General features: G+C 36.6%; 1 protein-coding gene across 1 annotated transcript; it reads left to right on the top strand.

Moving 5' to 3' along the window:
* Positions 1-5,294: 5,294 nt before the first annotated feature.
* Positions 5,295-26,821, top strand: LOC145764370 (cytosolic phospholipase A2-like). The gene is made up of 21 exons (XM_082575986.1): positions 5,295-5,529; positions 8,245-8,282; positions 10,107-10,188; positions 10,453-10,607; positions 11,596-11,709; positions 13,014-13,051; positions 13,254-13,395; positions 14,031-14,167; positions 14,769-14,900; positions 15,296-15,389; positions 16,446-16,563; positions 16,898-17,034; positions 17,286-17,403; positions 18,210-18,339; positions 19,252-19,311; positions 20,127-20,292; positions 20,913-21,027; positions 21,462-21,643; positions 22,365-22,551; positions 23,205-23,356; positions 23,960-26,821. The coding sequence occupies exons 1-21, from the start codon at positions 5,295-5,297 to the stop codon at positions 24,131-24,133; spliced, it is 2,706 nt and encodes a 901-aa protein (XP_082432112.1). The 3' UTR covers positions 24,134-26,821.
* The last annotated feature ends 53 nt before the right edge of the window (positions 26,822-26,874 follow it).

Genomic DNA, 26,874 nt, shown 5'->3' with positions numbered 1-26,874 from the left:
CAACAAGTATGTAAACAACGTGGTAATGACAATGTTATTCACTGATTATTCATAATCGCTTGATATAATCGCTCATAATATGCTCTTTGCTGAGCAGGACCTATATACAGGGCTGTAGCGAGCCAAAAACAAGTAGACGAATTCCCCTTGAAATACCCTCTCCCCTGTTTAAAATCTTTTTCTTTTTCATACTGAAAAGCTTGTTGTACCTACCAAACGCGTGCTAAAATTTGTGTCTATCCTAATTTTGTTATTAAGTATAACTGTATAACTATTACTGATTCAACTTTGATGACCTTATAAACATTTCAAAGGAGAGGTTTTAGTGTTTACAGTCCCCTGTAGTTAAGCCACTTGTACAACACGTTTATCACTTTAGAGTTTAGAGCTTAGGCTATTACTTTATTTTCGTTCACCACATTTTTATCTGCTTCAAATTTTGACCTAATTTGTTAAGTAAGCCCATTGTCAGTTTTTCGTCTTCATTTCATGCAAAAGACCTTACTGATTTCGATATTACGGATTATGCACTCCTTCAATGGCCAATGAAATGGTTCTTCTGTTGCTCATTTACGCCATCACGAGAACACAATGCACAATATGTAGTTCTCTCCAGCTGCTGTCAACATAAAGCTTAGAACTTGATCAGCACAGGAAAGGCAACGTAACTACCGTAGGTTTTCCTTAGCTAAAACGGTTCACCTGCAATTTTCTTTCTACAAAGAAAAAAAAGCTGTAGACCATGTGTGTACGTTATAGCTCTTCTACCTTTATGGGTTAAAATCACTTCTTAGCAATCAAATAGTAGATCTGGGTTTGGTTCTTGGTCGCGTGAATGTCTACTACAGGTTTTAAAATTGCAAATGATTTGTTATTTTGCATAAAACATTGAAAGTTAGAGATTATTATATGTGTTGAGTCACGTCACAAAACTAATCTACACAGAAAGTCGTATTTTTTTCATTTATCGACTTATTCTATTTTTAGTAATTGCTTATCAAGCAAAAATTTTTTTCACTTCTGAATTAAACCAATCATGCGTAAAAAAATCAGAGTTCATGCTCTTTCGTATGACATCGGCCTTTGGCTCGTCATAACGATGGAACGATTTTCACGCATCAATTGTTTTTTTTTTCACTTTTCTCAAAGTAGAAATTTTCCAGCGTCAAATATTTTTTGTTTGTTACTTCACAATGTAGATTTTAACGACCTGTTTTCGTCTGATGCTGCGAGTCCGCTGTGGTAATAGGGAATTCGGATTGCACTGGCATTCGGAACACAGTTCCCTGGTCATGTGCTATGACGAACGGTGTTGAAGTCAATGATTCGTTCCTTTATGCGGCTTTTTTGCCTCGCTTGAGGCTGCTGTTTGGCTTTTTTGTTTAGTTTTCTGTCTCACTGAGTGAGTTTGCGTATGCATACTTTCATTGGATTAAGAACGCTTTTGGACAGTTGATTTAGACTTGTGTAATTGTGTATGGCTTTAAACGAATTCTGGTGTTGCAGTGATCATATTTCAGGCAAATGTAGCAAATCAACCGATTTTGCATTGATTCAACGTCTGCAGATGTTTTGCGAACGGTTGATTTGCTGTATGTTGTTTGTAAAGAATCTCAAACCTGTTTCGTGTTGGTGCTAATGTAAGTAGTCAGGAAAATTTGCCAACAGTGAGTTTACACAAGGCGAAGTGAATTAAATGAGTGACTCTGTGCAGAAATTGGCAGTGTTGTTTCCCAGTCACAAGAGCAACAGCTGCAGCCATAGCTAAAAGTGCAGATATACGAATAACGCATAGCCTCCGCTTTGAAAGTACCGGAAAAAGCAATTGTTTGTTTAATCATCCAACAATTTTTTATGAAATAGACAAATATGTTGATTTTTACACCAGCACAAAGGCAGATTGAGTTATACCCTCAAACGTTTATGCAAGATGTAAATGGCTGTCAGAAAAACTGAAATGTAATACTAGTATTAAATCCTCAGTGATGGTCAGTTGATTAGTTTATTGCATTTTCGAGGTTTTGACTCTGGACGTCTTACAAATGCAGTTCTTGGGTCTCATGCAGCAAACCCTTGGTCTGAAAAAGATAATTAATTACATATAGCTTATGCATGAAAGGTCGCATCGTGTGTTCAGCATACTTTGGCAAAAAAATCTGAAAAAGCTTTGTAAACCTAAACCGCTCTTAAACACTTTATAGATCTCAGATTGAAATTTGATGAAAAAACGTTACAATTCCCATTTTTTGTGTCGCTTTTAATTATTTCACGCTCGTTGCGCTGGTGATGCAGCTCTCAAGTTAACTTTTTTTGGCAAAATGTTGAGTTACTTCATAATTCAGTTTGGGATCCGTGAGGTCCAGGTTGGAAACCACAGGGCGCAACCTAAGAAAGGTAAAAAAAACAAATTCACTCTGCCAATCTCGGTAACCGGCCTTGCGTCAAAAGCTTCTACAAGTATGCAAAACTACCAGGAATAACCAATCAAGGCTTTGTCAGTCCGAGGATAAAGATTTAAAACCAAACCAAAAGTAGCTTTGATGTTTTTATACAGATACGGTTGTTGTTTAGCCTACCTTTATGATTAAAGAATGTTGCTCGTTGTAAACATTGCTGACTGAGTGTGGGGTTAACAATATAGAAAATTTTAACCATAATGTAGTCAGCCTTAAACATTGATGATGTGCACGGGAGCGGTGAAAAAAACGTTTTTTTTTATGCCAATTTGCCTAATAATACCAAAATTGTCCATTGCCGAAGAGAGCTTAACAAGCGGAACTGCTTCATTTCTGTTTGGTAATCCAAGACAAAAAATTGTTGTTGGTATTAATTCAGATTAAAGCAAAATGAAAACTATCTTTCGATTCATCAAATCACGTTTCGCTTTGATACAGAAACCGGACACAGATAATATAAATGACAATTGGACAGAAAGTTATTCGAAAGGGCTTCTGAGTCATTTAGGTAAAGAGAAAGTAAAGTTAAATTTGGTTACTTTACATAAAGCAGAAATGCTTATCCAAATAATTTAGTTCAGCTGCCTAACATTCTCGTAATTTTGCTGTTCGAATCAATTTATTGATGGAAAAACCACGATTGTTTATAAATGATAAATTTAACGTCACAGGCATAAAAGCAAGTGACTTTATATTGCTATTTAATGGTTTTATAGTTTGTTAATCAATGTAACGCATGCCTTTCGCTGTCAATTCTTGCTAACCGAGCATCATTGGAAAAAGCATTGCAAATTTAAACTATGAGCTGAACGTAGGCTTGTTTGTATTTAATGCGCTTTACCATCTGACGTCGAACTGTAGGCTAGATTTGCGTAGACCAGAATCATGAGCCTTTTTCTTTCGTTTTCTTTTATCTTTCCTACTTTTTTTAAATTCGCCACTTTGATAGGCTAAATGTCAATTTTCTCCAAAACGTGTATTTGCCCGATTTAGGAACTCCTGAACACGAGACATAAAAACGTGTCAGCGTGTGCCTCTATAGGTGATGACTCATCTTGTTTTTGTGTCAAAAGGTGAAATGCATTGCTATGCTAAAGAATGCTTGTCATATCTTTATTACGTCGGGCAAGCTGATTCCATGGTCAGCAGAAAGGTGTCACTTACAATTCAACCTTCGGTTGATATTCCTGCATATATTGCCGCTCTGAGTGGTTGATACTTATCAAAAAAACTTCATGAATAGCATAGTTTTCAAAATTCGAAGCTTGCTTTAGCTTGCAAAAGTAATGCGCTTTGTGCATAGGAATATACTTGCGAATCAAAGACAGCCATTTCATGTAAGAAACCATTCTGTATCAAACATAATGGTGTCTGGTATGTGATCTGTTTTCTGGTTTTTCTGGTTAATGTAGAGATGACAAAAAAGAAATTGTAAATTTTTTTATCATAGAAGTTCTTCTGTTTAGCAATGCATTTCTGACCAATTCAAAATAGAAGAAATATTGTTATGATTCATCGCTTGGCATTGTTTAGAAAAAAAGCTTTGTCATACAAGCGGCCTCAACAAATGGCACGAGCGAGTTTTATAGTCTCAATAAATTTTCGTTTGTGTTGGCAAATATTTGGAAAAAGCTGTGCACTTGGCTTTGCTTAGGTTGTTAATTGATGAATAGATATTGTATCAGCTAAGTTAGTCAGCAAGAGTATTTTCGAAAGCATACGTATATCGCTTTGTTCGTACGGTAGGCTGCACTTACTGTTTCGGTGTTCATGTTTGCATTTAAAATAAATGTTGCCAGAAAAGAAACAAATCTAGATTTCAGCGATGTCACAATGTTGATATTACTTAACATTAAATTGAAAAAGTGTTTGATGGTGTAGAACAGGGGCTCCCAATCTTTTTTACATCGTGGCCCCTTTTGAGAATTTTGAAAAATCAATTGACCCCTTATTTTTTTCAACCTTTTGAAAAAATTAAGAAATATCATTTTAATTAAAGAAATTGATTATACAGTGACCGGTTGTTAGAATGATAAAATGATATAAATACAACACACAATAAACATGATAGTAACCTACCGTACATTAATTAGTTATTACATATGCAGTTAATTTAGCCTATAGTATTTTTCTTAAATTTTGATTTATTTCTTTTGTTATATAGTGTTGAAGTGGATTTAGAAATGATAAATTAAAATAGTTACTATTTTTCAAATTTTTCTATGGCCCCCTTGAAAAAGGCTCATGGCCCACTAGGAGGCCATGGCCCCCAGGTTGGAAACCCCTGGTGTAGAGATAATACTGTACATTACATGTTAACCAGGCAAATCCACCTGATCTTACTTTTGTAAACCTAAAATATGTAGCCTAGTAGCACATATTGTGACAAACGTTAGACAATGTCTCATGTCTTGCAAGCTAAAGCTGAGACAGCAATACTTTCCTGTCATGGGACCGAACCAAACGGAAGGCTTCGATTTTGCTATTCTTTAGCTGTTTTACTAGTGACGCTTTTTACGATGTGTGGGTGTTTGTAAAGTGTGCTGAGCATGAGCTGGTAAAAAAACTTTCTTTGTAGACTGTCAACGATTCTTGGTTGAACTACTCAATAACTTGCCTTGGAAAGTGTTAAATGAGATATTTGATAGCAGCGGATGTCAGATTTGTTGGATAAAGTTTTAGGTACTTTTTACGATTCTTGTCTATTAAATTTTTTGCATTGTGTGACAAGTTTCACCAAGAAGAAAAGTCTGAAAAAAGTTGGGTGAGAAACATCTGGCGCCAATTACATCTCCTCAGAACGTTAGTTTGCTCCAGCAGTAGTATAGCTTATGCATTATGTTGAACAGCATTACGGAAATTTCTGAATTTGAATCTAATACGAGTGATGGTGAAAATAATATCAGAAAAGCCGAAAGCACAAAAAACAAAAAAAATCTATCACGAACTGGAGCTATTCACAAAGCTTGGAGAAGTAGTAAAAGTGAAACTAGTAAAGCTTTTAATGACATTGAAGAGCCTGACTATAAACCTGATAGTTTGGAAACCACACCAGAAAAACCAAAAAAGGACGGTAAGTGAACTTTATTCTTTAATCTGTCATCGCGAAGTAAGATAATGTATGTTATTGGTGGAATAGCCAAGCAGTGTTATTCAAAAGATGCATCATTAAAAATAATGTACAGCACAAGACCGGTCCATTCCACACCTGACATTGGCTATTCTAGAATGTGACGGTAACTTGTAATATAGGCCTGCAAGTCTACATGGCTTTCTGTAACTTCCACTTCAACGGTTTTGTCAAACGCAGCGCTAAACCAAAGCGTAATGTAAAATAAGATTTCATGTAGACGCCACGTAGCTTTGCTGTTACGTTTTAACTTACGTTGCTCACGACGTGCAAGTCGGTCCTGGGCCTGGCGCACATCCGCGTTATTCAGGAGAAAATATTTTCAATTTCATGACGTTTTGCACGACGATTAACATTACTGTGCAGGTCCGCTTTTTTTTCTGCATCATTTCCTCTGTGTTAGCTTTCAATATCAGTCGTTGTGATTCTGTTTTCATAGTCGACTGAAGATTTCAAAGTGCAATTTCAGTATGGAAACGTACAAGGATACTATAGTTGATGACATCCATTTTAAACAGGATGTTCAAGGGGATGACGAGAATAACTCATCGAAACAAAAAATAACTAACAGCATTGAGTTAGAGAATTTGCATGGCGCAATTCCTGCGTCACCTGTAAAGAAAAGGTCAGCGATTTCATCTGGCAAGTCCAGTTCATCTTTGCGTGTGCGGTTTCACGACTATGTGGAAGTCAACGAGTTTGAAAAGGAAAAAAAGAAACCAGTTTCTGATCATGAACAAGGATTAAAAGAATCAGTCATAACAAACATGTTTTCTGATGTCAAATCAACAGAATTGGACGAAGAAGAAAGCAAATCAACCTCTAGTTGGGGCCTTTCAACGGCAGTCTTTTCTGCATCAAACCGTTTAGCAAGCTTGGCAAAAATCCCGTTCAGTTCTTCGAGCCATGATGCCAAGTTAGACCTCAAACGTCGTTACGCTATAGACGGATTGATTTCACTTCCAATGGAAGGTGATAACATTCAAATATCAAACGACAAACCAATTCAGAACGAGGCAGAAGAAGTGATTATCCCTACTGAGACAAAGAGTCGGTTTGACATATTAACCGAACAATTACGAAGCTTTAAAAGACAGCAAGTCAACGAGCCCTCGATAGTAAGAAAACGTAGCGGTGAGGGTGAATATATGCTTCATAGACGTGGGACCACGGAAGATCGAAAGCATGCTATAGGAAAAATTTTTAACAAAGCGACCGTGTCTTTCCAAAGAGGTAATTATTCCTTATACGACTTACTATCACGTTCACTTGAAAGCAATAACGTTGACAGGGGTCGTCCAGGAGGTACTTTTGGGCCCGTGTCCAAAATAGTTTAAGAGGCCTCTAACTTTTTTACGGATCCCGGAATCTTGAAGAAACCATTGCGTGTTTTTTGGATATACAGTAGTAGTTTTTCGTAAAGGTGTTTTGATTTGGGGGTTCGAGATCTCATTCGGTACCGGACCCAAACAATCCTCTCAAACGCCCTGCTTGAAAAGTGTTTTGGCAGCAGTACAATAGGTTGCAGGCTATGCTGTGATTGGTGTACAAACAGTGAATGTGTGCTTGATTCACTTTAATTATTTACACTAATCAGTAAGATTAGGGTTATAGGCTACCATGCTTAGCCTACAGTGCAGAAATTGTTGCGACTTACACAGGTCGCTGATTCACATGTATTTTTTGTTACTTTCATACTTTTAAGTCATTGTAAAATCCAGCCGATTCTAAACAACTGGCTGGTGTGTTTATAAAGAGCTGTAAAGACGGCAGCATAACGTATGATAACTTTGAACTACAGCCTTTATAGACGTCGTACAGAAACAAATTTTATCCGATTTTCAAACGTACAGTACAGTATAGGCCTATTGTAAAATAGTTCAACAAAAGCAGGGCACTGTGCAGTGTGCAGGCATTGTAGAGTGATATTACTGTATAAGGTTACGCAGCTAATAATGTAGAGCGTAGGCTATTATATAGAAAGATGGAAATGAGAGAAAGCTTCTCTATGTTAACAATTGAACTTCGACACTAGTGAGAGTAGTGTGGCCAGTACCTTTCGCTCGCCCGCATTTAGTCTGGCAACAACTTTCCTCAAGTAATTGCACCTTGGTGGTTTTAAATGAGCGATGTTTTTGAAAATTTATTTTACCGGGTTGAAGACTATCTATGGAAGACCACATAACTAAAATTTTCATTATGATCTCATTATTAAGGCTATGTTTATTTTTGGTAATTTCTATATTACTTTCGCTTGTTATACTTTTTCTATAGTTTGAGTTATTTTTGCATTGGAAGACGTTGTCCTACTTTCAGAAAACGTTTGTTTCTGATTTTGTTTGCGGAAGTTTTGCGACATTATCAAAAAGCCCAGTTTCATGTTAGGCAATAAAAAGGCTTCCGGTTAACATTCTTTTTTGTTTCGCGTGATATGCGAAAGTTGATTGTTTACTCATTAAGATATAACAACAAACCGTAGGCAAAGTCATCATCCTTTATTGGCCAGAAACTCTGTGGGCAAAGAAGAGTTTCCATTTCAGTCACTCTCTTGTCGTGTAACTTACTTGGTAGCCTACAGGGCATGTAGTCTACCATTATTGTTCTTGCACCGTTTTTTAATGTGACTTTAAATTACTTTGAATTTCTTTTTTTTTTCAGTGCGCAATGAAAAGCCTGATCCGTTTCAGTTCTTTGAGGTGAGTCATAAGCTTTATTTCATCTGTGAAGCAATTGGCTCAGAACAGAGGCACAAGCTGCATTGTTTAGTAATAACTTAGGCGATTATATACAATGAACATGAGTGTTCAAATATGAGCAAAAGTGGTCGTGCATTGATGAAAAAAAATTCCATATTACCTCTAGTACTACTCCACGGTTTTCTGTCCCTTGTTCCCCATATTGCGAGGGTTGGACTGAGATATGCAATGCATACCCACTTACGTTGACAAGGGTTTCGAGTTGGAATTTTGGACCCGGGATTATTTTAGGCTTTCGAAACCTTTCCAAGGAGGCTGAGAGTTTAAAAAAACTATCGCATATTATTTGGGTATATTGCGTTGTCGCTTAGAACTCAGACAAGCACTTTATTTTATCCAGATGTTTACCAGATCGGGTACGGATCTGACCAGATCTTTGCCATATCTGGACCCGATAAAGTGACTGCCTGGGAAGCGTCTTGATATGGGGCTCAAGGGTCTCATTAGTATTTGGCCCAAAGCCCCAAATTATCTCCCTCTGCTGCTTTGTGCATACGGATATTTGTTAGAAGCAATGTAAAAAAAGGAAACATTTGCATTCTGCAAGATTAAAGTAGATGATGAATATGTGTCGAACCCGACTAAAATCCGGAATTGCAACTACGACTGATGGTATCCTGCAAGATTCATGATTTTGCAAGTTTATTTGCAAAAGACCAGAGCAACCATTAATACCATGCTTAACAAGTGCGCGTGAGGAAATTCATGTACAGCTTCACTGCAATTTATAAAACGTGCATCATGCAGATAATTACAAGGAACGTTGTGAGATAAATCTTGTTCGTTTTACTTGATTTATAATAGGCTAAATGGCTTGTAGGCTACTCAATGAGGCGTTAAAAAATTAAATCTGCATAGTACTTATTTCGTAGTTTTTGTGAAAGTTATATGCTTCAAACGTTTCTTGAAGAATTTATGAAACTCTCTGTGGGCCACTAAAAATGTGAGGTGGATCACCAGTGGTCCACCTGGACCACGTTGAATATCACTGGCCTAGGCCTACTTGTTCACTAAATTAAACCTCCACTTCTCTGTGGAAATACAAATAAACTGTTTTTACCAATTGTTTTTACTGGTAAAAACAGAGAACTGTTTTTACTAATTAAACTGACCTTGGGATATGTTTGATGGGAATAAGATTAGATGATATGAGGTTTTTGACTGATTCACATAGTAGCTTTTTGCACAAAACCAAAGCTTTTCTTTTTTTGAATATTCAAGCTAGCACCTGTCTCATTATTTCAGGAAAGGGTTAAACACTACAAAATTATATGTAGGCTTGATTTTCAGGTAACGATCTGATGTGTTTATTAGCCTGCTAGGATTAGTCTTTTGCCTCTTCAACAACGTTTAATTTAGTTCAGTTTGTTTCTATTTAACATAAACGTAGATCAGAGTTCTTTTACCTTAATTTTGCGCTTTCTCAAAAAAAAACATAAAAAACATCAGTTCAGAATTATCTTGTTTCACATCAATACGTGTTTTTATTTAATAAACTGTGGTAGTCCAGAGCTTTCCAAACTATGGGTCGCAACCCCAGACGGGGTTGAAAATCGTAATCTTAGGGTTGCCAAACAAATTAAAAATTGGCCTACAATCAGTAGTTTGCACTGTAAACTGCCCATCAAGGGGTCAAATAGAAAACTATTTTCTGAAATGGAGTTGCACAGTAAAAAAGTTTAAGAATCCCTGCAGTAGCCAAACTATCATACTGAGCGTGTTTACTTAGCCTAACAGCTAACTAAAAATGTACGTCGTCTTCAGATTGAGCATGAAGCATGCCACCTGCTCACCATCAGAGTTATTGAAGGACGAAACATTTCGAAAGGACGCTTGTCTGATATGCGTGAGTACTCATGATTATTATTATCAAAGTTTAGAAATCGAATCTCTAGATTTGTATGACATTCACTGAAGCAGACTGAATGTCTACATCTCCAAAATTCTTTTTACTTACTTGAAATTTTATAACTTTAAACATAAACAAACGGATATGGATTTTGCATTAAAATCAATTAAACTTGGTTGTGAGCCCCATTTTGCTGAGTCCAATCTCTTTTTTGTAAAGTTAATCCAGAAAAAATCTTCAATAATCTCATCTTTCCTTCAGTTGACACCCCTGATCCTTACGTGATAATTCACATCCGAGCTGCTCCAGACGGTAAGAAACAAACAAGCCCTGTCGACAACGACCCCAACCCAAAATGGGACGAAGAATTAAGTTATTTTTTACCCGTCGATGAGGGGATGAAAGTTATTGCCGAGGTATGTAATCAACATACTTTGATGTTTGAGCCGTCTAACGAGTAAAACGTATTTTCATGATGCTTTGCGTCCGAACGTGATGGAAACACGCAGTGGAGTCTAACCTGTTTTCATTTTTTTATAACTTATCGAATTGATATCACTTTTATGTGATTTCGAGTAAGCTTGAGGCTTCTATTTGGAGACAACAGTATATCCGTGCTGCAAAGCGTAAAAGCGTGCGTAAGATGTTTATGCTTCGTTTAGACTTTTTAATGTGCTTCACATCATGGAAATAGTGCGATGTCGTAAATTTACTTAGAAGTCCGCTTCCGCTGCCTTTGTGAGTAAAAAGCATCTCAATAGGTGACGCATCATGAGCTCTTTAAAAAAAGTACTGTTTGCGCATAAAATACATAAACAATCCTTTTTATTCTGTTGCTATAGAGTTGCAGACAATAGTGTCTAGTTAGAAGTGTTAGATCGGTCTTGATAGCTCGGTGGATAACACTAGATTTTGCGGACAAAGAACAGGCACGGTCAAGTGACCATTGCTCAATTCTCTGCACGTGTGCTTGACCTACGCGTCTCAAAGACAGCCCTCCATTTAGCGGTACCTAGCCGATGGAATAATTCTCAGACACTTATTTCAGCAAACGGGGACTTCTTTTTGTCAAACTCCGTGACCGGATCTGTGGCAATGGTTCAAATTCTCTTTGAACATCCATAGTTACAAATTATGCTTAAAATAAAAAATCTTACAATCTGTCGTTTTTAATTTAAATTATTTTTATGAAATATTTGCGTAAAATGTTTCTCAAGTATGGTTTTAATTTGGCGAGGATCTGTATACATAATTGCATTGAAGATTACTAAAATATTTTTGTTCTGGCGTCGTTTGTGATGACATTCTCCCACTTTTCACCTTAATTTACCATCAAAACAAACAAATTTGAAGCAATGAAAGTAGAGGCTCAGTTTTCATTAAAATTGGAATTATTTCAAACAGATTCACCTAATGGATTCAAATTACTCTGTGGATGCAACACTGGGTTCGATCGAATTTAACGTCGGACCTCTTCCCTTGCAAGAAAAGATATTTAAAACTTTCAGCTTTAATGAGGTAAAACACATTTGCAAAGAAATAATAAAATCTTTTTATCTATTGCAATTGGAAAATATTGCGTTTTTATCAATTGAATTTTTATGTTCAGGTTATGCCTTGTTTCTAAAAGAAAGATAGACAACATTAAGTCTTCAACTTAAACCAATGTTTTAAGGATGTAATAAGTCATATAAAATGTACAATCTATGTTCTTTCACTGTGACTTTGACGTAAGAGAGGCTAAACAAAGCTGCCATTAAAAAACCTCAAAACAACTTAAATATTGCTTGATAATTTCTCTCGAGGATTCACATACCTGAAATGTAAAAAAATGATATTTTTAAAATAGCACAAGGAGCTTAAAAAAATGTACCATAATAATTTAAAAGATAATTTAGTAGGAGATTCAAATTGGTCGTTTTTGGTTATTTACAAGAATTAAGCGGTGGGATGGCGCAACGGGTAAGGCGTTCGCTTTCCAATCATGCAATCCTGGTTCGACTCTCAGCTTATGCTGGTTGTTGACAAAAACACCGCTCACCTCTACCCAGGGTGTAATAAATAAATAAATTGGCTGGATGTAGTTGCTGAAGTAAAGGCGGCCGAGAGAAAGGAACTGGCCACCCTACTCTCGTTAGTGCCAAAAGCTTAGTATAATGAGAACCTTATCTTCTCATCTCCCGATGCTTGGATTCAAGTATGAGACTCACCTTTACCTTTACAAGAATTAAAACTGGTTAATACGCTCAACCGGTATATATGATTAAAGTTATTGAAGTTATAATCTTCTACATAGAGTTGTCTTCTTCTTTTTCATGAGCATTGCTTGACCTTCAACGTCTGTTGTAAAACTATAACGTCATCTTAGGCTCATTCCAGCCTTCCACATGCAACTACAGCAAGGTGATGCCTGCCCATACGACAACCGACGTTGCCTGCGCTGTCGTGAACAGTTATGGCATTGTCCAAACGACCACATATTAGTTGAAAGAAGCTACTATAAACATTTTTCGGCTTGTTAATAATTTTCAAGGGGCAACAAAAATGAAGTTTTGAATATTGTACATTTCCCAATATGAAGGCCAACTGCAGAAGACAAACTCATGCTACAGTAAAACCTATATTGTTATGTACTATCTTCAGCATTCACTTTTTCTATGAAATCATAACTTATAATATAATATTAAAAATTATACTAAGTCATTATTAGAAATTGTTAATAGCCGTACACAATGTATAGCCTACATTAGTTATATCGTAGTTGAAGACATAATAAATGCATTAATCATAAGACATTAATCTTGTCCTGATGATGTTCACAGACTTCAGAAGTGGACATGGAATTCTTCAAAGAAATAAAGTGAGTTATAGGCTATAGCGTTGTAGAACTCAGTATGACTTTCCACGTTAAAAAGCAGTGAATAATATTTAGAGTCGGTTATGGGCCTGTAGGCTTTTCATGTTACAGGCCTACCAATCTGCTTTGATCGCAACATTTTTAAAAATGTTTTGTATAAAAAATATTTATATATTTTCTGACTGAGAATTGTTTTTGTTTTCAGATGTAATCCAGACCTTCGGTGCAGCTTGGCGCTTTGCAATGAAGAGAAAAACTTTCGAACTACCAGAAAAAGAGTTGTCTTGAAATCCATGAGAAGCGTTATCGAGAAACAAAATGCTTTGGGCCCAAGGACATTGAGAGAAGTGAGAGCTTTACTTTCGAAGGGCACTTCCTGATTTATTTTAGCTGCATTCCCATACATAATATATTCCATTTTTTCTTGACTACTTTGAATTCCTTTGTCACAGTTAAAAAAAGGTTCAACATAACATTATTGTGTATTTCATGTTGATGTAACTTTGGCCTAATTAATGTCTAACTAAGTAATAAGTTTAAGCATTTAGGAATACCAGAGTAGGCAACTTAGGGTATAAACAGAACTGTATTACTTTTTTAACATGTATTTTTTATAATTATAATAATTATCATAGTTATAATATCTTTTAATTTGCTTACACGCTTCTTTTCGTTCAGTTGCACACCAATAATTTTAACATGTTTATTTAGTCATGGTAATCTAACCAGCTGAGCAAAGTTGTTCTATTTGTGTTGTTTCAGCGTTAACAAACGCATATCTAAGTATTGTTTGATCTGAACAAAAAGGACAACATTTTGTTGATTGCATAAGTCTCCGAGAAACTGACTATTCATTCAAAACCATCGTGTGTGTTTTGAATGTTTTGAATACTGCATTCAAATTGTTTTGAAAGTAACCTACTGTTTTAAAGTTTAACATGAACGTGTTTTAACTTCGCTTTGACGTTAACCTGACGTTTAGGTGCCCACAGTGGCAGTGCTTGGATCAGGGGGCGGGTTTCGCGCGATGGTTGGTTATTCTGGTGCAATAAAAGCTCTGCATGACACCGGTGTCTTAGACTGCTGCACTTATGTTTCTGGCCTGTCTGGCTCTTCATGGTGAGAACGTGTTTAGCATTTAATTTTTTGATATCTTTGATTTCATTGATTCATTTCCAAAGATTGCGGTTTTCAATGAACTTTGGGTGAACACTTTTTTGACTTATAGCTGTCACCAAAAAAGGAGCATACTGTTGTTAAAGCTGTTTGTGTCAGTGAAAAGAAAATTAATTTAGTTTTTAACTCATAGAAAAATCATCGTTTCTCATTGGAGTTGGCTAATCCACCCTAAACCACAAAGTCTGTGGTTTAGACTGCAAGCTGTTTTCTCAATATAAAATACCCTAAGACACAACACAAAATGATCGGTGTAATACCATTTTGCCACAAGACATTTGAAGTTTACAGATAAATCTGCATCAGGCATTGCAGAGTGCAAAAACAGTGTTGCAGAACGCATTTTCGAATATTAAATTCTCATCGGTGCAACTACGTTTATGAACGTAATAACAACAGTGGTGATATAAAATTCAATTTTAACGATGAGTTGATTTTTCTATTGGGCATCGTTTTTTATTTTGAATAAAATCAGAAATTTCGTCTTCAAAAAATATTAAAACATCACGGTTAAATTGATACAGTGAATCTGTTTATATCAAAGGTACTTGGGAACACTGTATGCTAACGACGCATTTCCTAGTAAAGGAACAGATGCAGCTAACACGGAAATACGTAGCAACATTCAAAACAGTCCATTTTGGCTTCTGAAGCCGCATTGTCTCATGACCTACAGGTAAATGCTAACGACCATGCAGTTGTTAAATTTTATTATATTTGTGACCATTACAGACGCCTTGGCTGCATATCCGAGTGGTGAGAACCTTAGTACAGCACTCAAAAGGGCAAAAAGTTGGGCAATGTTGGCTTATGAAAAAGTTGGGCAATGGATAACTTTTTAGCGAAGTTTAAAAAATATTGCTGAAAAAGAAGAAAAAAGTTGTGTTAAGTGTGTTTAATCTGTTTTGTACCACATATAAGTATATGTAATATAAGTATAAGTATATAAGTAATAAGTAATATAAGTAGTATATATAAGTAGTATAGCATATAAGTAGTATATAAGTATATGCAATATAAGTACCACAACAAAATTTATTTGTTTATAATCTTGTGCTTCCACTCATTTAGTCACCGATTGCACGCGAAGATGAAGCTTGGCCAACCGGTTACATTCGTTGATTTCTTCGGGATGCTGATTGGACAAACCCTGCTGGGAAGAGAAGTAAAACAGTTTGGAATGAATCTGACTTCTTTTAATCGGCTCACGTTTAAGGGACTATCCGCTTAATGAGATTATTCAGCATGTAAAAAATCATGTAGTGACTGTGGTCAATGTAGTTTAAAGTCTGTTCCGCAGAAGCACGCTCGAAGAAAAGAGGCATTGATGTTCAACTGTCCAACCCCCTTTTCTATACAATTAATGCTGAAGCAGGTTTATTTGTCTTAATTCCCTTCTCAGTTTTGCCTGGTGTGTGATGGACTTTTCATAAAGAACATGTTTTTGGTTGCTTGTGTAGGGAAAGCCTATACTAGACCACTTTGCCTTCTTTGGAATATGTGAAGAGAAAAATCTTTTCAGTAAACGAGTCTCCGCACATCATCATCATCATTATCATAATCCATCGTCGGTTTGTTCCCCACTAGTGGGGGTGGCCGATTGTTTCCGCGCAGCAATTGTCTTAATCCCTTTTCTCCATTTCACCCTGTCCCTTGCATCTTCCTCCTTCAGTCCGACTTTTTTAAACTCATCCTTCACTTGTTGTTTCCACGTTCTTCTTGGACGACCGCGTTTCCTCTTCCCATCCACCTTTAGATCTAGTGCCTTTCTAAGAAAACTTCCTTCCTCCCTCCTTATCACATGTCCATACCATCTTACTCTATTTGCCCTTGCCAGTTGGTCTATGGTCTCTCTCATCTCTAGCATATCCAACAATTCTTCAGTCCTTTTTTCCCTTCTCTCCGCACATAGAGTTCAATAACGAAAAAATAACGAAAATAAATTATAAATTAGTGTAGCGATACCTTAAAGCAGTGGTTCTTAACCTTTTGTCTTGTTAGCACCATTTTGAAATCCACAACCAATTCTCGCACCCCCGACTAAAATTTGATGAAAAAGAATAGTCGCCTATAATTCAGAATGTTTGTAAGGCCCGGTAAACAAGAATAACTTCTTACGTCATTTCAAACTAACCCAAACAATTCAGCACTCCCTCTCTTAAAGTGTACCCCTGATTAGAACCCCTGCCTCAAAGCTTACGTAACAACTTAAACTTTGCAGAAAATGAACACCATGAAGCTCTCAGACTTCCAAAAGAAGATTGAATTTGGGGAAGCCCCATTACCATTACTGACTTGCCTCCACGTTCGCCCAAAAACATCAGCAATGACATTTCATGGTAAACTTAACAAGTTAATCAAAAAATAACGAGCCCCAATGGAGATAGATAGATATTAAAGTCATGCGCAGAAAACGTTTCGAAAACTAGATTGCTTTTAGCTTCAGTGCTATAGAAAGCACTGAAGATGAAAACAGTCTAGTTGTCGAAATGTTTTCTAAACATGAGTTTCTTATCTACAATTTGGACTTGTTTTATTAGATTGACCGGGCGGTCCAGTCACTTTGCTTTCAAGGTGAACACCCCTTTCAAAACAAAATTGCATTTCACTTCGCTTTGGCAATGCGAATCATTTGCTAAGATTCATAACTTAAGAAATATTGTTGTTTGGCAGATTGGGTTGAGTTTACGCCCTACGAAGTTGGTATGCCCAAATATGGAACTTTCATGAGAACACAGCATTTTGGAAGCAAGTTTTTCATGGGGGTTATGGCGAAGCAGTTTGATGAATCACCTTTGCACTTTTTAATGGTAAGACTATTTTATTGTTACACCCTTGTGTGAATTAATGTTAACATATACAAAATTTAACTAGTTTTTAGATTATCGTTATCGGACCATTTTAACAAAATAAAAAATACGCTTAATACTGTAGTTGGTGTCACACTTGTTCCAAGATATGTGTTTTCTTTTGAAGACCCTTTTTGCGCTTATATGTTTATCCCATTTAGCACAGCACAATGTTGCATAGACATATAATAAAAAAATATACTCTATGTTAGGGCGTGTGGGGAAGCGCTTTCTCTATTTTATTCAACCGGCTGGTAGAGAAAAGCAAGGGAATAGCCAAACTTAATCGAAAGACAGATGACATACGACAAGAGATGGAAAAAGAATTAGGTAAGATTTACACAAAATGCATTGTACTCGATCGCGCGAGTTCAAACATTAAAATCAATCAACTAAATTTGTGGCTCCAATACCAAATACGGCCCACCAAGAAATTCTTATATGCTTTAATTAGTTACACGTATTTTTAGACTTGTACGAAAGCACCATAGGAAGTACAGTAGAATTCGCCTATAGTGACACCTGAAGGGACCGCGGAAAAAGTGTCACCATAACCGAAGTGTCACTATAGACGAATTCTACTCAACTGTTGCGTATGCAAACGGGACGCGGAAAAAGTGTCACCATAACCGAAGTGTCACTATAGCCAAATTCTACTCAACTGTTGCGTATGCAAACGGGACGCGGAAAAAGTGTCACCATAACCGAAGTGTCACTATAGCCAAATTCTACTCAACTGTTGCGTATGCAAACGGGACTTTGCAACAGGTGTCACTATAGGCGAAGTGTCACTATAGCCAAAGTCACTATAGGCGAATTCTACTGTAACAACATTATTCCTTTTTTGTATTAGTCTACATCTATTTCGCATTGAAAACATGTCTGCATCAATTGAATCTATGCGAAGAAAAATTGATTTTGTTTCCAATGTAAATAGTTAAATGTACTGTAGATGAGCTAAGTTGCCTTTTGCTAGAAGTACACAAAAATACCTGCTGGTGAGGTTGGAAAAAGCGTTCATATTACAGCAGTCGAAAGACAATAACGCAATTTAAACGAATCTTAATTTAATTTATCTATTTCGAAATATAATTTTCCTTGTCGAAATATTGTAATCATCAATTAACTTTGGCCAGAGCAAACCATCAAGGACGATGAAAAAAGTATGGAGGATGAAGATTCAGATGAAGATATAGAATCTGACAGTGAAGATCAGTTTGTGGACGCTGTGGAACAGAAGGAAGAAAAATTGGATCTTGCTAAGAAGTAAGATTTTTGTTCTATGTAATCTTGCTAGAAGTCTATTTTCTTGCATAATACGGTAGCCTGTTACTCGATACAGCTTCGCGATCAGATGATAGATTCGATGCAAACGAATAACTTTGAAAGAGCTATATACAGTAAAATAAAATAAAAAATGGCTGGCTGAAAGATTTGAGAATAATTATAACTTAGAAGGTAGCATGGTTTGCATGAGTACCTGATAATAGAATATAAAATCTTGACAAAGCCGCAGTCAAAGTTTTATAATTTTCTGCAGTATTTAATCCACTTTGATGCGATTAATGCTTACAGCAACTCATCGGAAGTCTGATGGGCATGTTTGGCTGGAGTATAACCTATCCGATTTAGCAGATTAACATAACTTTAGAGTGTTTAGTAGACCTTTGTTCGAGCAGTGGTTATGAAAGTATTCATCCAATATAACAGAAAGTAAAATCAGAAACGTTTTAGTGTAGTCTAATTTTTAATGCTATCGGGTGTTTTTTTGTAGAAGAGGTCATAAATTAGGCCTAACATTCTGCAGTTTGCTTTGAGGATACGTAGGCTATTATAATACAGTTTTTTTTGAAACGTTAATGAATCAATTTATATGTTATGAGTAAGTTATATGTTTCTTCTCTTGCTTTCTTTTTTGTCGTTTAAGCACTGGAACCACCGCTAAAAGCGCAAATGATCTTCCTGAAAGTTCTGAAGCATTAAGCTTCAATTTTGTTCTCAATAAGAACTTGCATAGATGTGGTGGTGGCTTTTTTCTTAGGCTACTTGAAGTATAGGAGGCCTATGGTAAATTTGGTTGATTTTGATAAACTTGTCCAACGCGTTCATTTTTCTTGTCATAATTGAATGGCGTACTATTGTAGAAAATGGTACAAAAATGGTGTTTATGTTAAACAGTACTGAAAGACGTAAAAGCTGGGTTGGTACCCCATCTGCAAAAGAGACTGCTATAGATAGGTAACTTAAATCACTGCATGTGGGTTGTGTGAGTTATTTTTTATTCAGTCTTGCAGTTTTTGTTTTTCATTTTATGGCTAAGATTTTTTTAAGAGGTTTGCCAATGATTTACAGTATAGCCTGTAGTTACAGTACTACAACATATTTTGCATTCAAAACCTGCTGGGACGTTCTTATCGACTTGGTAACTTATAGGAAAAGGCATTGCTTTATCTACAGTTTGATTTAAGAGCTTATTTACTTTACTTTAGTTGCATGAATATGCTGCTCTTGCATGTCGTTTTTCTTTATACTTTCTTTTGGCACAAGTATATCAATCAAACAGTTCCTCACCGGAAACAAAGCAACTCGAATAAAAAAATTCGAGCGTGAAGATGTGAATAGGTATCTGCTTTGAAATATGTGTGATTATTATCCATAAAATATTCAGTAACATCACTATGATCACATGAATGAAATAAGATTGTTTCCAGCTTTTGCCTTGTGTGATATGTGACTCGTGTTATGTTTGCATTGCGTTACGCAATGCCGTAGTTTATGCAAAGAACAGTTGACACCTGTCAGAAGATACTTCATTTTCTTGATTGCCGTAGTTTATAGCCTAATGCATTGAATAAAATTTATAAAAAATGGAAATGAGCTATGAGAGTATTTACCATCTTATGAGAATTGTCAGCTCAAATAAGCACTTCTGACGTCATCACTAACTGTCAATGTAGATTGTAGACTTGTAGACATTCACAACTTACTGTTTGATCTTGCAATTAATTAAATGAGACAAAGTAGTCAAACTAAAATAACAAACCACGATGCAGAGCCAAGGACAAGCGACCCAGTTTGCTTTCTACATTTTGGTCTTGGGGAACTGGAACTCCTCAGGAGAGTGTGGAAACCGCAGATGAACCACCGAAGCAGGTCAAAAGTAAACCGGGATTCTTTGAATCCGTTATTGGAGGAATGTTCGGATCCAACTTCATGGAGGTAAGTGACAATTTCTAAACCTTCTTAGACTCAGTGACGTCGTGTTAGACTCAGTGACGTCGTATTAGACTCAGTGACGTCGCTGAAACCAAATGTTTAAGGAGAGCAAAAGCGATTAAAGAGATGGAGGCAAACGTACATGAATTACAATAGTATTTTTTTTTTGGGGGGGGGCAAGATAAAATTTTTGGAGTGCGATTGCCCCCCCAAAGCCCCCATGACTACGTCCTTGATTAGAATGGGCCATAAGGGATTTTATGGGTCAATTCTATACCGTTACCAGTTGCTGCCAGCTGTGGTATTGATGCAGCTGATGCGCCTTCCAGCCATGCGGTCCTGGTTCGACTCACGGCTAAAACTGGTTGTTGAAAAACACCACTCATTTCTACCCAGGCATTCTTTTATATTCATTTTTTTTCTACTAAAACCAAGTTATATAAATGCTTTTTTAAAGTTCAGTTTTACTTGTCTAACCTTGCCCACCTTCATTGTAACTATGTTACGACTGCCATAAGTGCTGTGGTCCGGATTTAGTTTCATTTGTTTTCTTCGTTCAAAATTTTCTGTTAGCGACTAGCTTTTAATATCGTCAGTCTAATATTTTTGTTTTGTTTTTACAGTCTCGTGAATACAGGGCAGGAAAAATACTGAACTACATGAGAGGAGTTTCTTTAAACAAAACGTATCCGTTATCGCCCTTCACACCTGTGGATACCAGCTTTACCATTGCTGAAGGTAAGTTGCAAAAGAACTTAAGAAAGTGTCAAGCTTTTTGTGCATTCAAATATTTCGACGTAACGCGTCTCAAAGATTTGATCGTTGTCGATAAGGAAATTGCACAAAAGGATTGGAAAAACTTGCTTATACAAAATGGAAGACTAATCACGGCAGTTTCGCTTACTCGTTGAGGTTTTGAGCCGCTGACGCAGGCCTGGTCACCGATGTTGAGAGAGAAACATTTTCAGCGTTGAAATGATGTCTGTGCATTACTCCATCCACTAGAATCTAGTCTACTGTAGATGACTAGCAGCAGCATTTAGCAGTATCTAGTCTAGTGACTACAGTAGATGCAGCTAAATGGAGTGCTGTTTTCATTGTATTCGTCACCACGTCCATTAAGGCAATAAGTTGGCGGTAATTATTATAACTTTTCATGTGTCCACAACTAGATGGAGAGTTCCAACAACTCCACGAGCCCATTGAAGTGAAGAGGAAAAAGGTGCATTTGGTAGATGCTGGCCTCACGTTCAATTCTCCTTACCCTGCAATGCTTCGGCCACAACGTGCTGTGGATCTTATTATTTCCTTTGATTTTAGCGCTCGGCCACAGGAAAATTGCGAACCTTTCAAGGTACCTTGTTTTTGTACGTAGGTTTTTAACAAACTTAAAGTAAAAAGGCTAAAATGTTTTAAATGAGATTAGATATCAATGCACTCTGTATATTAATAGTTTCATATAATAAAAAACATAAAGAACCCAAAATGTACATTGTGGATACTAAACTTCTATCTTCAGTTTTCAAAAACTAGATTGATTTCATTTTCAGTGTTGTTGATTGAACAGCACTGAAAATGAAAACAGTATAGTTTATGATACGTTTGCTAAATATGACTTTAGTATTCCACAGTACAGTACATGTACTCTGCCGCGTTATTTAGATCTGCTGTGAAAAGTCTTGTTTATCTTTGAATAATCCTCTCGTAATCAATTGCCACAGGCTATATGTATATTGATGTACCAGACAGTACAAATCACTTATGCTTATTGTTGTTAGCAGTACCCGCATCTCTTCTCCAGTAGCTTCTCAGTGTAGTTCAGACAACCGTCAAATACCTCCTCAGCCAGCAAATCAGTCCTTTTTACATTGATTGAACGTCTGTAGACATTAAATCAATGCAAATAAGGGCTAAAAAGGAAACGACATACTGCTCAGTGCATCAAAAGTTTTTTTTATTTATTTCTTTGTAAATCTTCGTTGTTGTTCGTGTCTCTTGACATGCTTAGGTTGCAAGATGTGGTCTGTGCATTTTAACGACGAAAAATTTTATCGCTGGACTAATTTATTATGAAGGAAATTCTGCTTGCTGAAAAATGGGCACGCATGCACCACCTTCCATTTCCGAAGATTGATCGTACGGTCTACGAGAAGGAAGGAATGAAAGAGTGCTATGTATTCAAGGACGAATCAAATGAAAGAGCTCCCATCATCATCCATTTCGTTTTGTGCAATATTAACTTTCGTAAATTTTCAGCACCCGGTAAGTTTAAGGCTTTGCAGTGTGACCATAATAACGTTGTATAGCATGTTACTTTGTTTCTCGGGATAGCTAATGGATGTGGGAACGAAACAAAAACCCACTATGCTTTGCCCCCGAACATTCACAATTATTATTATTGATCAAACTGAATAAAAAAAAAATTAAGACAATGTTCGCGGACTCATTCAGGACCACCGGCGAACCCATTTGCGTCCGCGGACTCGGGGTTGAGAAACACCAATCTATGTGATCAGTCATATAAACAAACCGAGCTTTTACTTGTTTTACGCAGCCACTCACATCTTTTTTAGTGTACAGTAGTGTTGGTAGCGCAGCATTGATTATGATTTCCGTTCAGCTGGTAAAGTTGAGTTTTTATGAGGTCTGCAAACGTTAAGTCAATGTAACATAGGCGAGTATTGCTTGCTGGGTTCACAGATCACCTCGCTTTACTGTACATTTAATGTAAAGCGCAATCTAACAAATCAAGTGACCTGATTCAATGTCAATCTGCAAAAAAAGTCTATAATAATCAAACTAATGTGTTGATAATAAATCGCTACTATGGTAAAGCTACTGCTGTAGACTAATTTATACTGTAGAGTTCATTTAATCAGTCCCAGGAGTATGAATACAACAGTTTCTACTTTTAGGTGTGCGTCGAACACCTGAGGACACAAGTGGAGACTTCCATATCTTTCAGGGTTCTAAAACACCTTATTCGACCTTCAACTTCCAATATTCCAACGAAGCTTTTGACAGACTCCATAAATTAATGGAGTTCAATACATTGTTGCACATTGACGTGAGTTTATTTTTGTGGATAGTTGGACCACTCAGCATGCGACAACTCACCAAGTGCTTCAACTCAGCAAGTACACGTCAGCTACTGCCCAAGTCAGCAAATGAAATTTTCATCTAGCATCGGACTTGCTTGGTCATCGCTTGCTAAACTGAATTTGCTGACTTGTGACATATCAAGTATCAGCTTGGTCATTTTTTACTTGCGTAGGTTCGTTATTCACCTATTTCAGCTACTTGCTGAAATGTTGCTTGCTCAGTTGTCACTTGCTCAACTGCAATGTGCTAAGTTCACAACTGCTGAGTTGTAGGAGACTCAGTTTTGTGTACACCACAGTATTGAACAATTGCGTTGCTAATGTTTAAGTAGCTTAGATTACACAGTGTGCCGTGAAGAAAGATACCACCAACATATTATGCATACTAAAATAAACTTTGATAGAAGGTGATGAATTCAACCTTGTCCTAGTATTGTGAAACTGACTGGAAAGTAAAACTTAGAACACAAACACGATAAATCAGTCGTGTATTAAACGTTATCAACGTTTTGCTTATCTATGTCTCAAAATGGAGCACTTGTCTTATTTGGACTTGTGTTTTTTTATAGACTATTGTTAAGGAGATGGTGGCGTGCATCAAATTGCGACGACATTCCAAGGTTCGGGGTTCGATCACCCTCAACGACATAAGAAACTCTGTTCATATGAATGCCAGAAACAAGGCGGTTTTAGAAAACTCTATTCGGAAATCTTCGGACAATGACCGAATTATTCTGGAATGAGTGCTTATGTTAAAATGTATAAGGTCCTTGTTTTCATATTTATGAGAGATTTGCTTGGGTAGTTTGTAGCAGAAATTATTTTTTCTCAGTAGCGTACACTCGCATTTGGCTAAAGAACTAAGCTCTAAATACGACTAAATGTTCTGAGTAATTCTATAAATAACATGACGCTGATCCAAAAGTGCGTTTGCTTCTCTTTGCAAGTGCAGTATCTTTGCAAAAATGTTGTTACAGTATTTGTATTTAAATTGCTTTAGTTGCCTTTTGTCATATAAAACCTTGCAAATCTTCCTTTTACATTGAAATCGTAAAGACACGGTTCCACAGTTAAATTGTGTTTTCTGTGCGATTGAACTAGTAGCTGGTGCAGCGTTTCTCAACAAGGGTGATGGAATCGACTGCAAGCAGTTGCGTGAGGCGACCATTTGTTTTGAGTGTTTACTGTTTTCAGCAGGCTTTAAACACGCACTAGGTTTGCAGTTCGCTCAATGACTGTTTAGAATATTATAGGTCATATCAAAATAAAATGATCTAATGTGATATAAAGAGTCACTGTGCAAATCAAGTAGCCTGTGTGTTTGAAACTTTCTAAAAAAAAAAGGTGAACATCAAAATTGGTCATCGTACGCCACTGACTTCAAAAAGTGTTGTTAAGTCCTAAATACATGAAAATACAACCAGGTGTCGACCATGAAATAACTTTATTAGAACAACGTGTATTTTAGTAGTCGGATGTAAACGATAGTCAGGGGTGCTAGACCGCCCATACCTGTTTGCTGGGGCGCATAGAGTCGGAAAAGTTGAGAAACGTTTGGTTAGTGAGTATAACTGTGACATCACTCCCTCAAGTCTTGTCAGCTTGTTTAAATTATTTTTCAAGCACATTTTACATCATGAAATTCGACATTTTAAAAGTTACAACGCTGTTATTCTGCTGCTTTACCTATAACCATTCTGTACCTGTTAGGACCAAGTTCGTCTGTATAAGAATTAAAATCGTTTTTTTTTTGTACTGTAGGCTAAAGTCTATCCATATTTTATTGTAGCATACTGTATTTCTGTATAGTTTAGTATTTTGGTTACTGGGAGTTGATTGGTTTTGAATCTTTTTCCTCGAACTAAAAGGCCTTTGATAAGTAGTTCCTGGTAGTTTGGCATACATGAAGACAGAAGAAGCCTTTGACGTAGGGCCGGTTATCGAGCTTGGCAGAGGGAAGTTTCCGATTGGGGAGTGTATTGTCTATAGTTGTGTGTTCACTTGGAAACATCATCTCTGTGTTTTTGCCTTTTCTGTAGAATGTAGCCTAACCGTTGGTTGTGCTGCCTAGCAATTGTTTGATACAGCCTATATTTAGTTATTTACTGATGTCTGTCTATTTAATTGACTGGTTTGTCGATGTGAGTTTATTTCTAAGTTCTCTTCATAGATGTTCTTCAGAAAACTAAGTTTATTTGTTTTTGTGTTATTTCATTGGAGTAACTATCCGTTATCTTAATAATTGTTGCTGTTCCATTAATATTATAGTTGTTTGTTTGTTATCCACGCTCATGTCTACTGTTGTTGCAAGCACACTTTCTGTACTTCTTTGTAGCCTATTTTGGATTCATCCAATCTATTGACTGTGAATGTGTCTGTCCTTAAACTGAGGAAGTTTCTCATGTACTTTAAACCTTGGTAGTTTCACACAACTTATCGGAGCTTCACCGACACAGGCTGACAATAGTGACGTAGGTAGAAAGAAAATTTTAGGAAGGCAAAAGCCACTTTCGGTGAGAGGGGAGGCAAACGTCGTTTGAAATGAATTATAATTATGAATTAAAACATTGTAATAGCATTAAAACATAATTTGTGGAAATGAAGATAAAATTTTTGGGAGGCTACTGTCCCCCCAAGCCCCAGTCGTTGTGCCCCTAAATAATAATGTAAATTTTCGCTTGGTGTTGAACTGCCGTCTATAAATTATTTCATCCACAAGTCACCGCTAAATAGAATACTCTTTTGAAGTGCATTGTTCTCAAGCAGGGGTTTTCAAAGTGGTGGTTTTAAAAAATGATGGGACAAAAGAAACGAAAGGGCAATTGGAGGGCAAAAATATTAAACCTCCAAAGTGTATTCGGTGCTATTTTCGCTACCCAATACCCATGCATTACATAAGATTATGCCAAATCTCTCAAACCTTTGTAAAGGCCACCAAGCTCATGGGTGACATTTAAGGGCAAACCATGCAACCTTAAGCTATATTGATTTCGTGAAATAGCCTTCAGACCTATATTCTTAAAAAGCGGAAAAAAGCATATTTTTTTTAAATGATAAGGGGACATGGAACAAAAAACTTTGAAAACCACTATTAGCACGCAACTCGCACTAACAGCTGAACTAAATTGTCTGACTTTGCTGTTGCTTTATCGATGTCAATTGAGCTATCTGAGCAGATTCAACACATCTCTGATTCAACATAGCACAACCACCTTTACAGAACTTTATATCAAAAAATTATCAGTATATTAAAATATTCAGACCTTAATTTTTGTCGACTTCCTGTTTGCCTATCGTGCATTAGAATGAAAATAAAATCGCTTTTCTAGCTTGGTCTAAGAAGTTAGGTTATATTTTTTTCTACTGCATATAATTTTACAACAACTCGTGTCGTGTGTAAAAATGTTATCATTAATAAAAGAGTTGTTTTGCTGTGATAATGTATATTTAAATATTTAATAACTGCAGACAGTGCACACCGGGT

Source organism: Aplidium turbinatum, chromosome 2, assembly GCF_918807975.1.
Source record: "Aplidium turbinatum chromosome 2, kaAplTurb1.1, whole genome shotgun sequence".
NCBI classification, from domain to species: Eukaryota; Metazoa; Chordata; class Ascidiacea; order Aplousobranchia; family Polyclinidae; genus Aplidium; species Aplidium turbinatum.
The sequence above is the reverse complement of the archived record's forward strand: the minus strand, read 5'-3'. Positions and strand labels throughout refer to the sequence as shown.

Excerpts from the sequence above, each read along its gene's own strand:
- LOC145764370 (XM_082575986.1), top strand. The coding sequence starts at position 5,295 with ATGTTGAACAGCATTACGGAAATTTCTGAATTTGAATCTAATACGAGT. Across the intron at positions 10,608-11,595 it reads GGATGAAAGTTATTGCCGAG|ATTCACCTAATGGATTCAAA; the intron begins GTATGTAATCAA and ends TATTTCAAACAG. Across the intron at positions 21,644-22,364 it reads AAAATTGCGAACCTTTCAAG|GAAATTCTGCTTGCTGAAAA; the intron begins GTACCTTGTTTT and ends TTTATTATGAAG.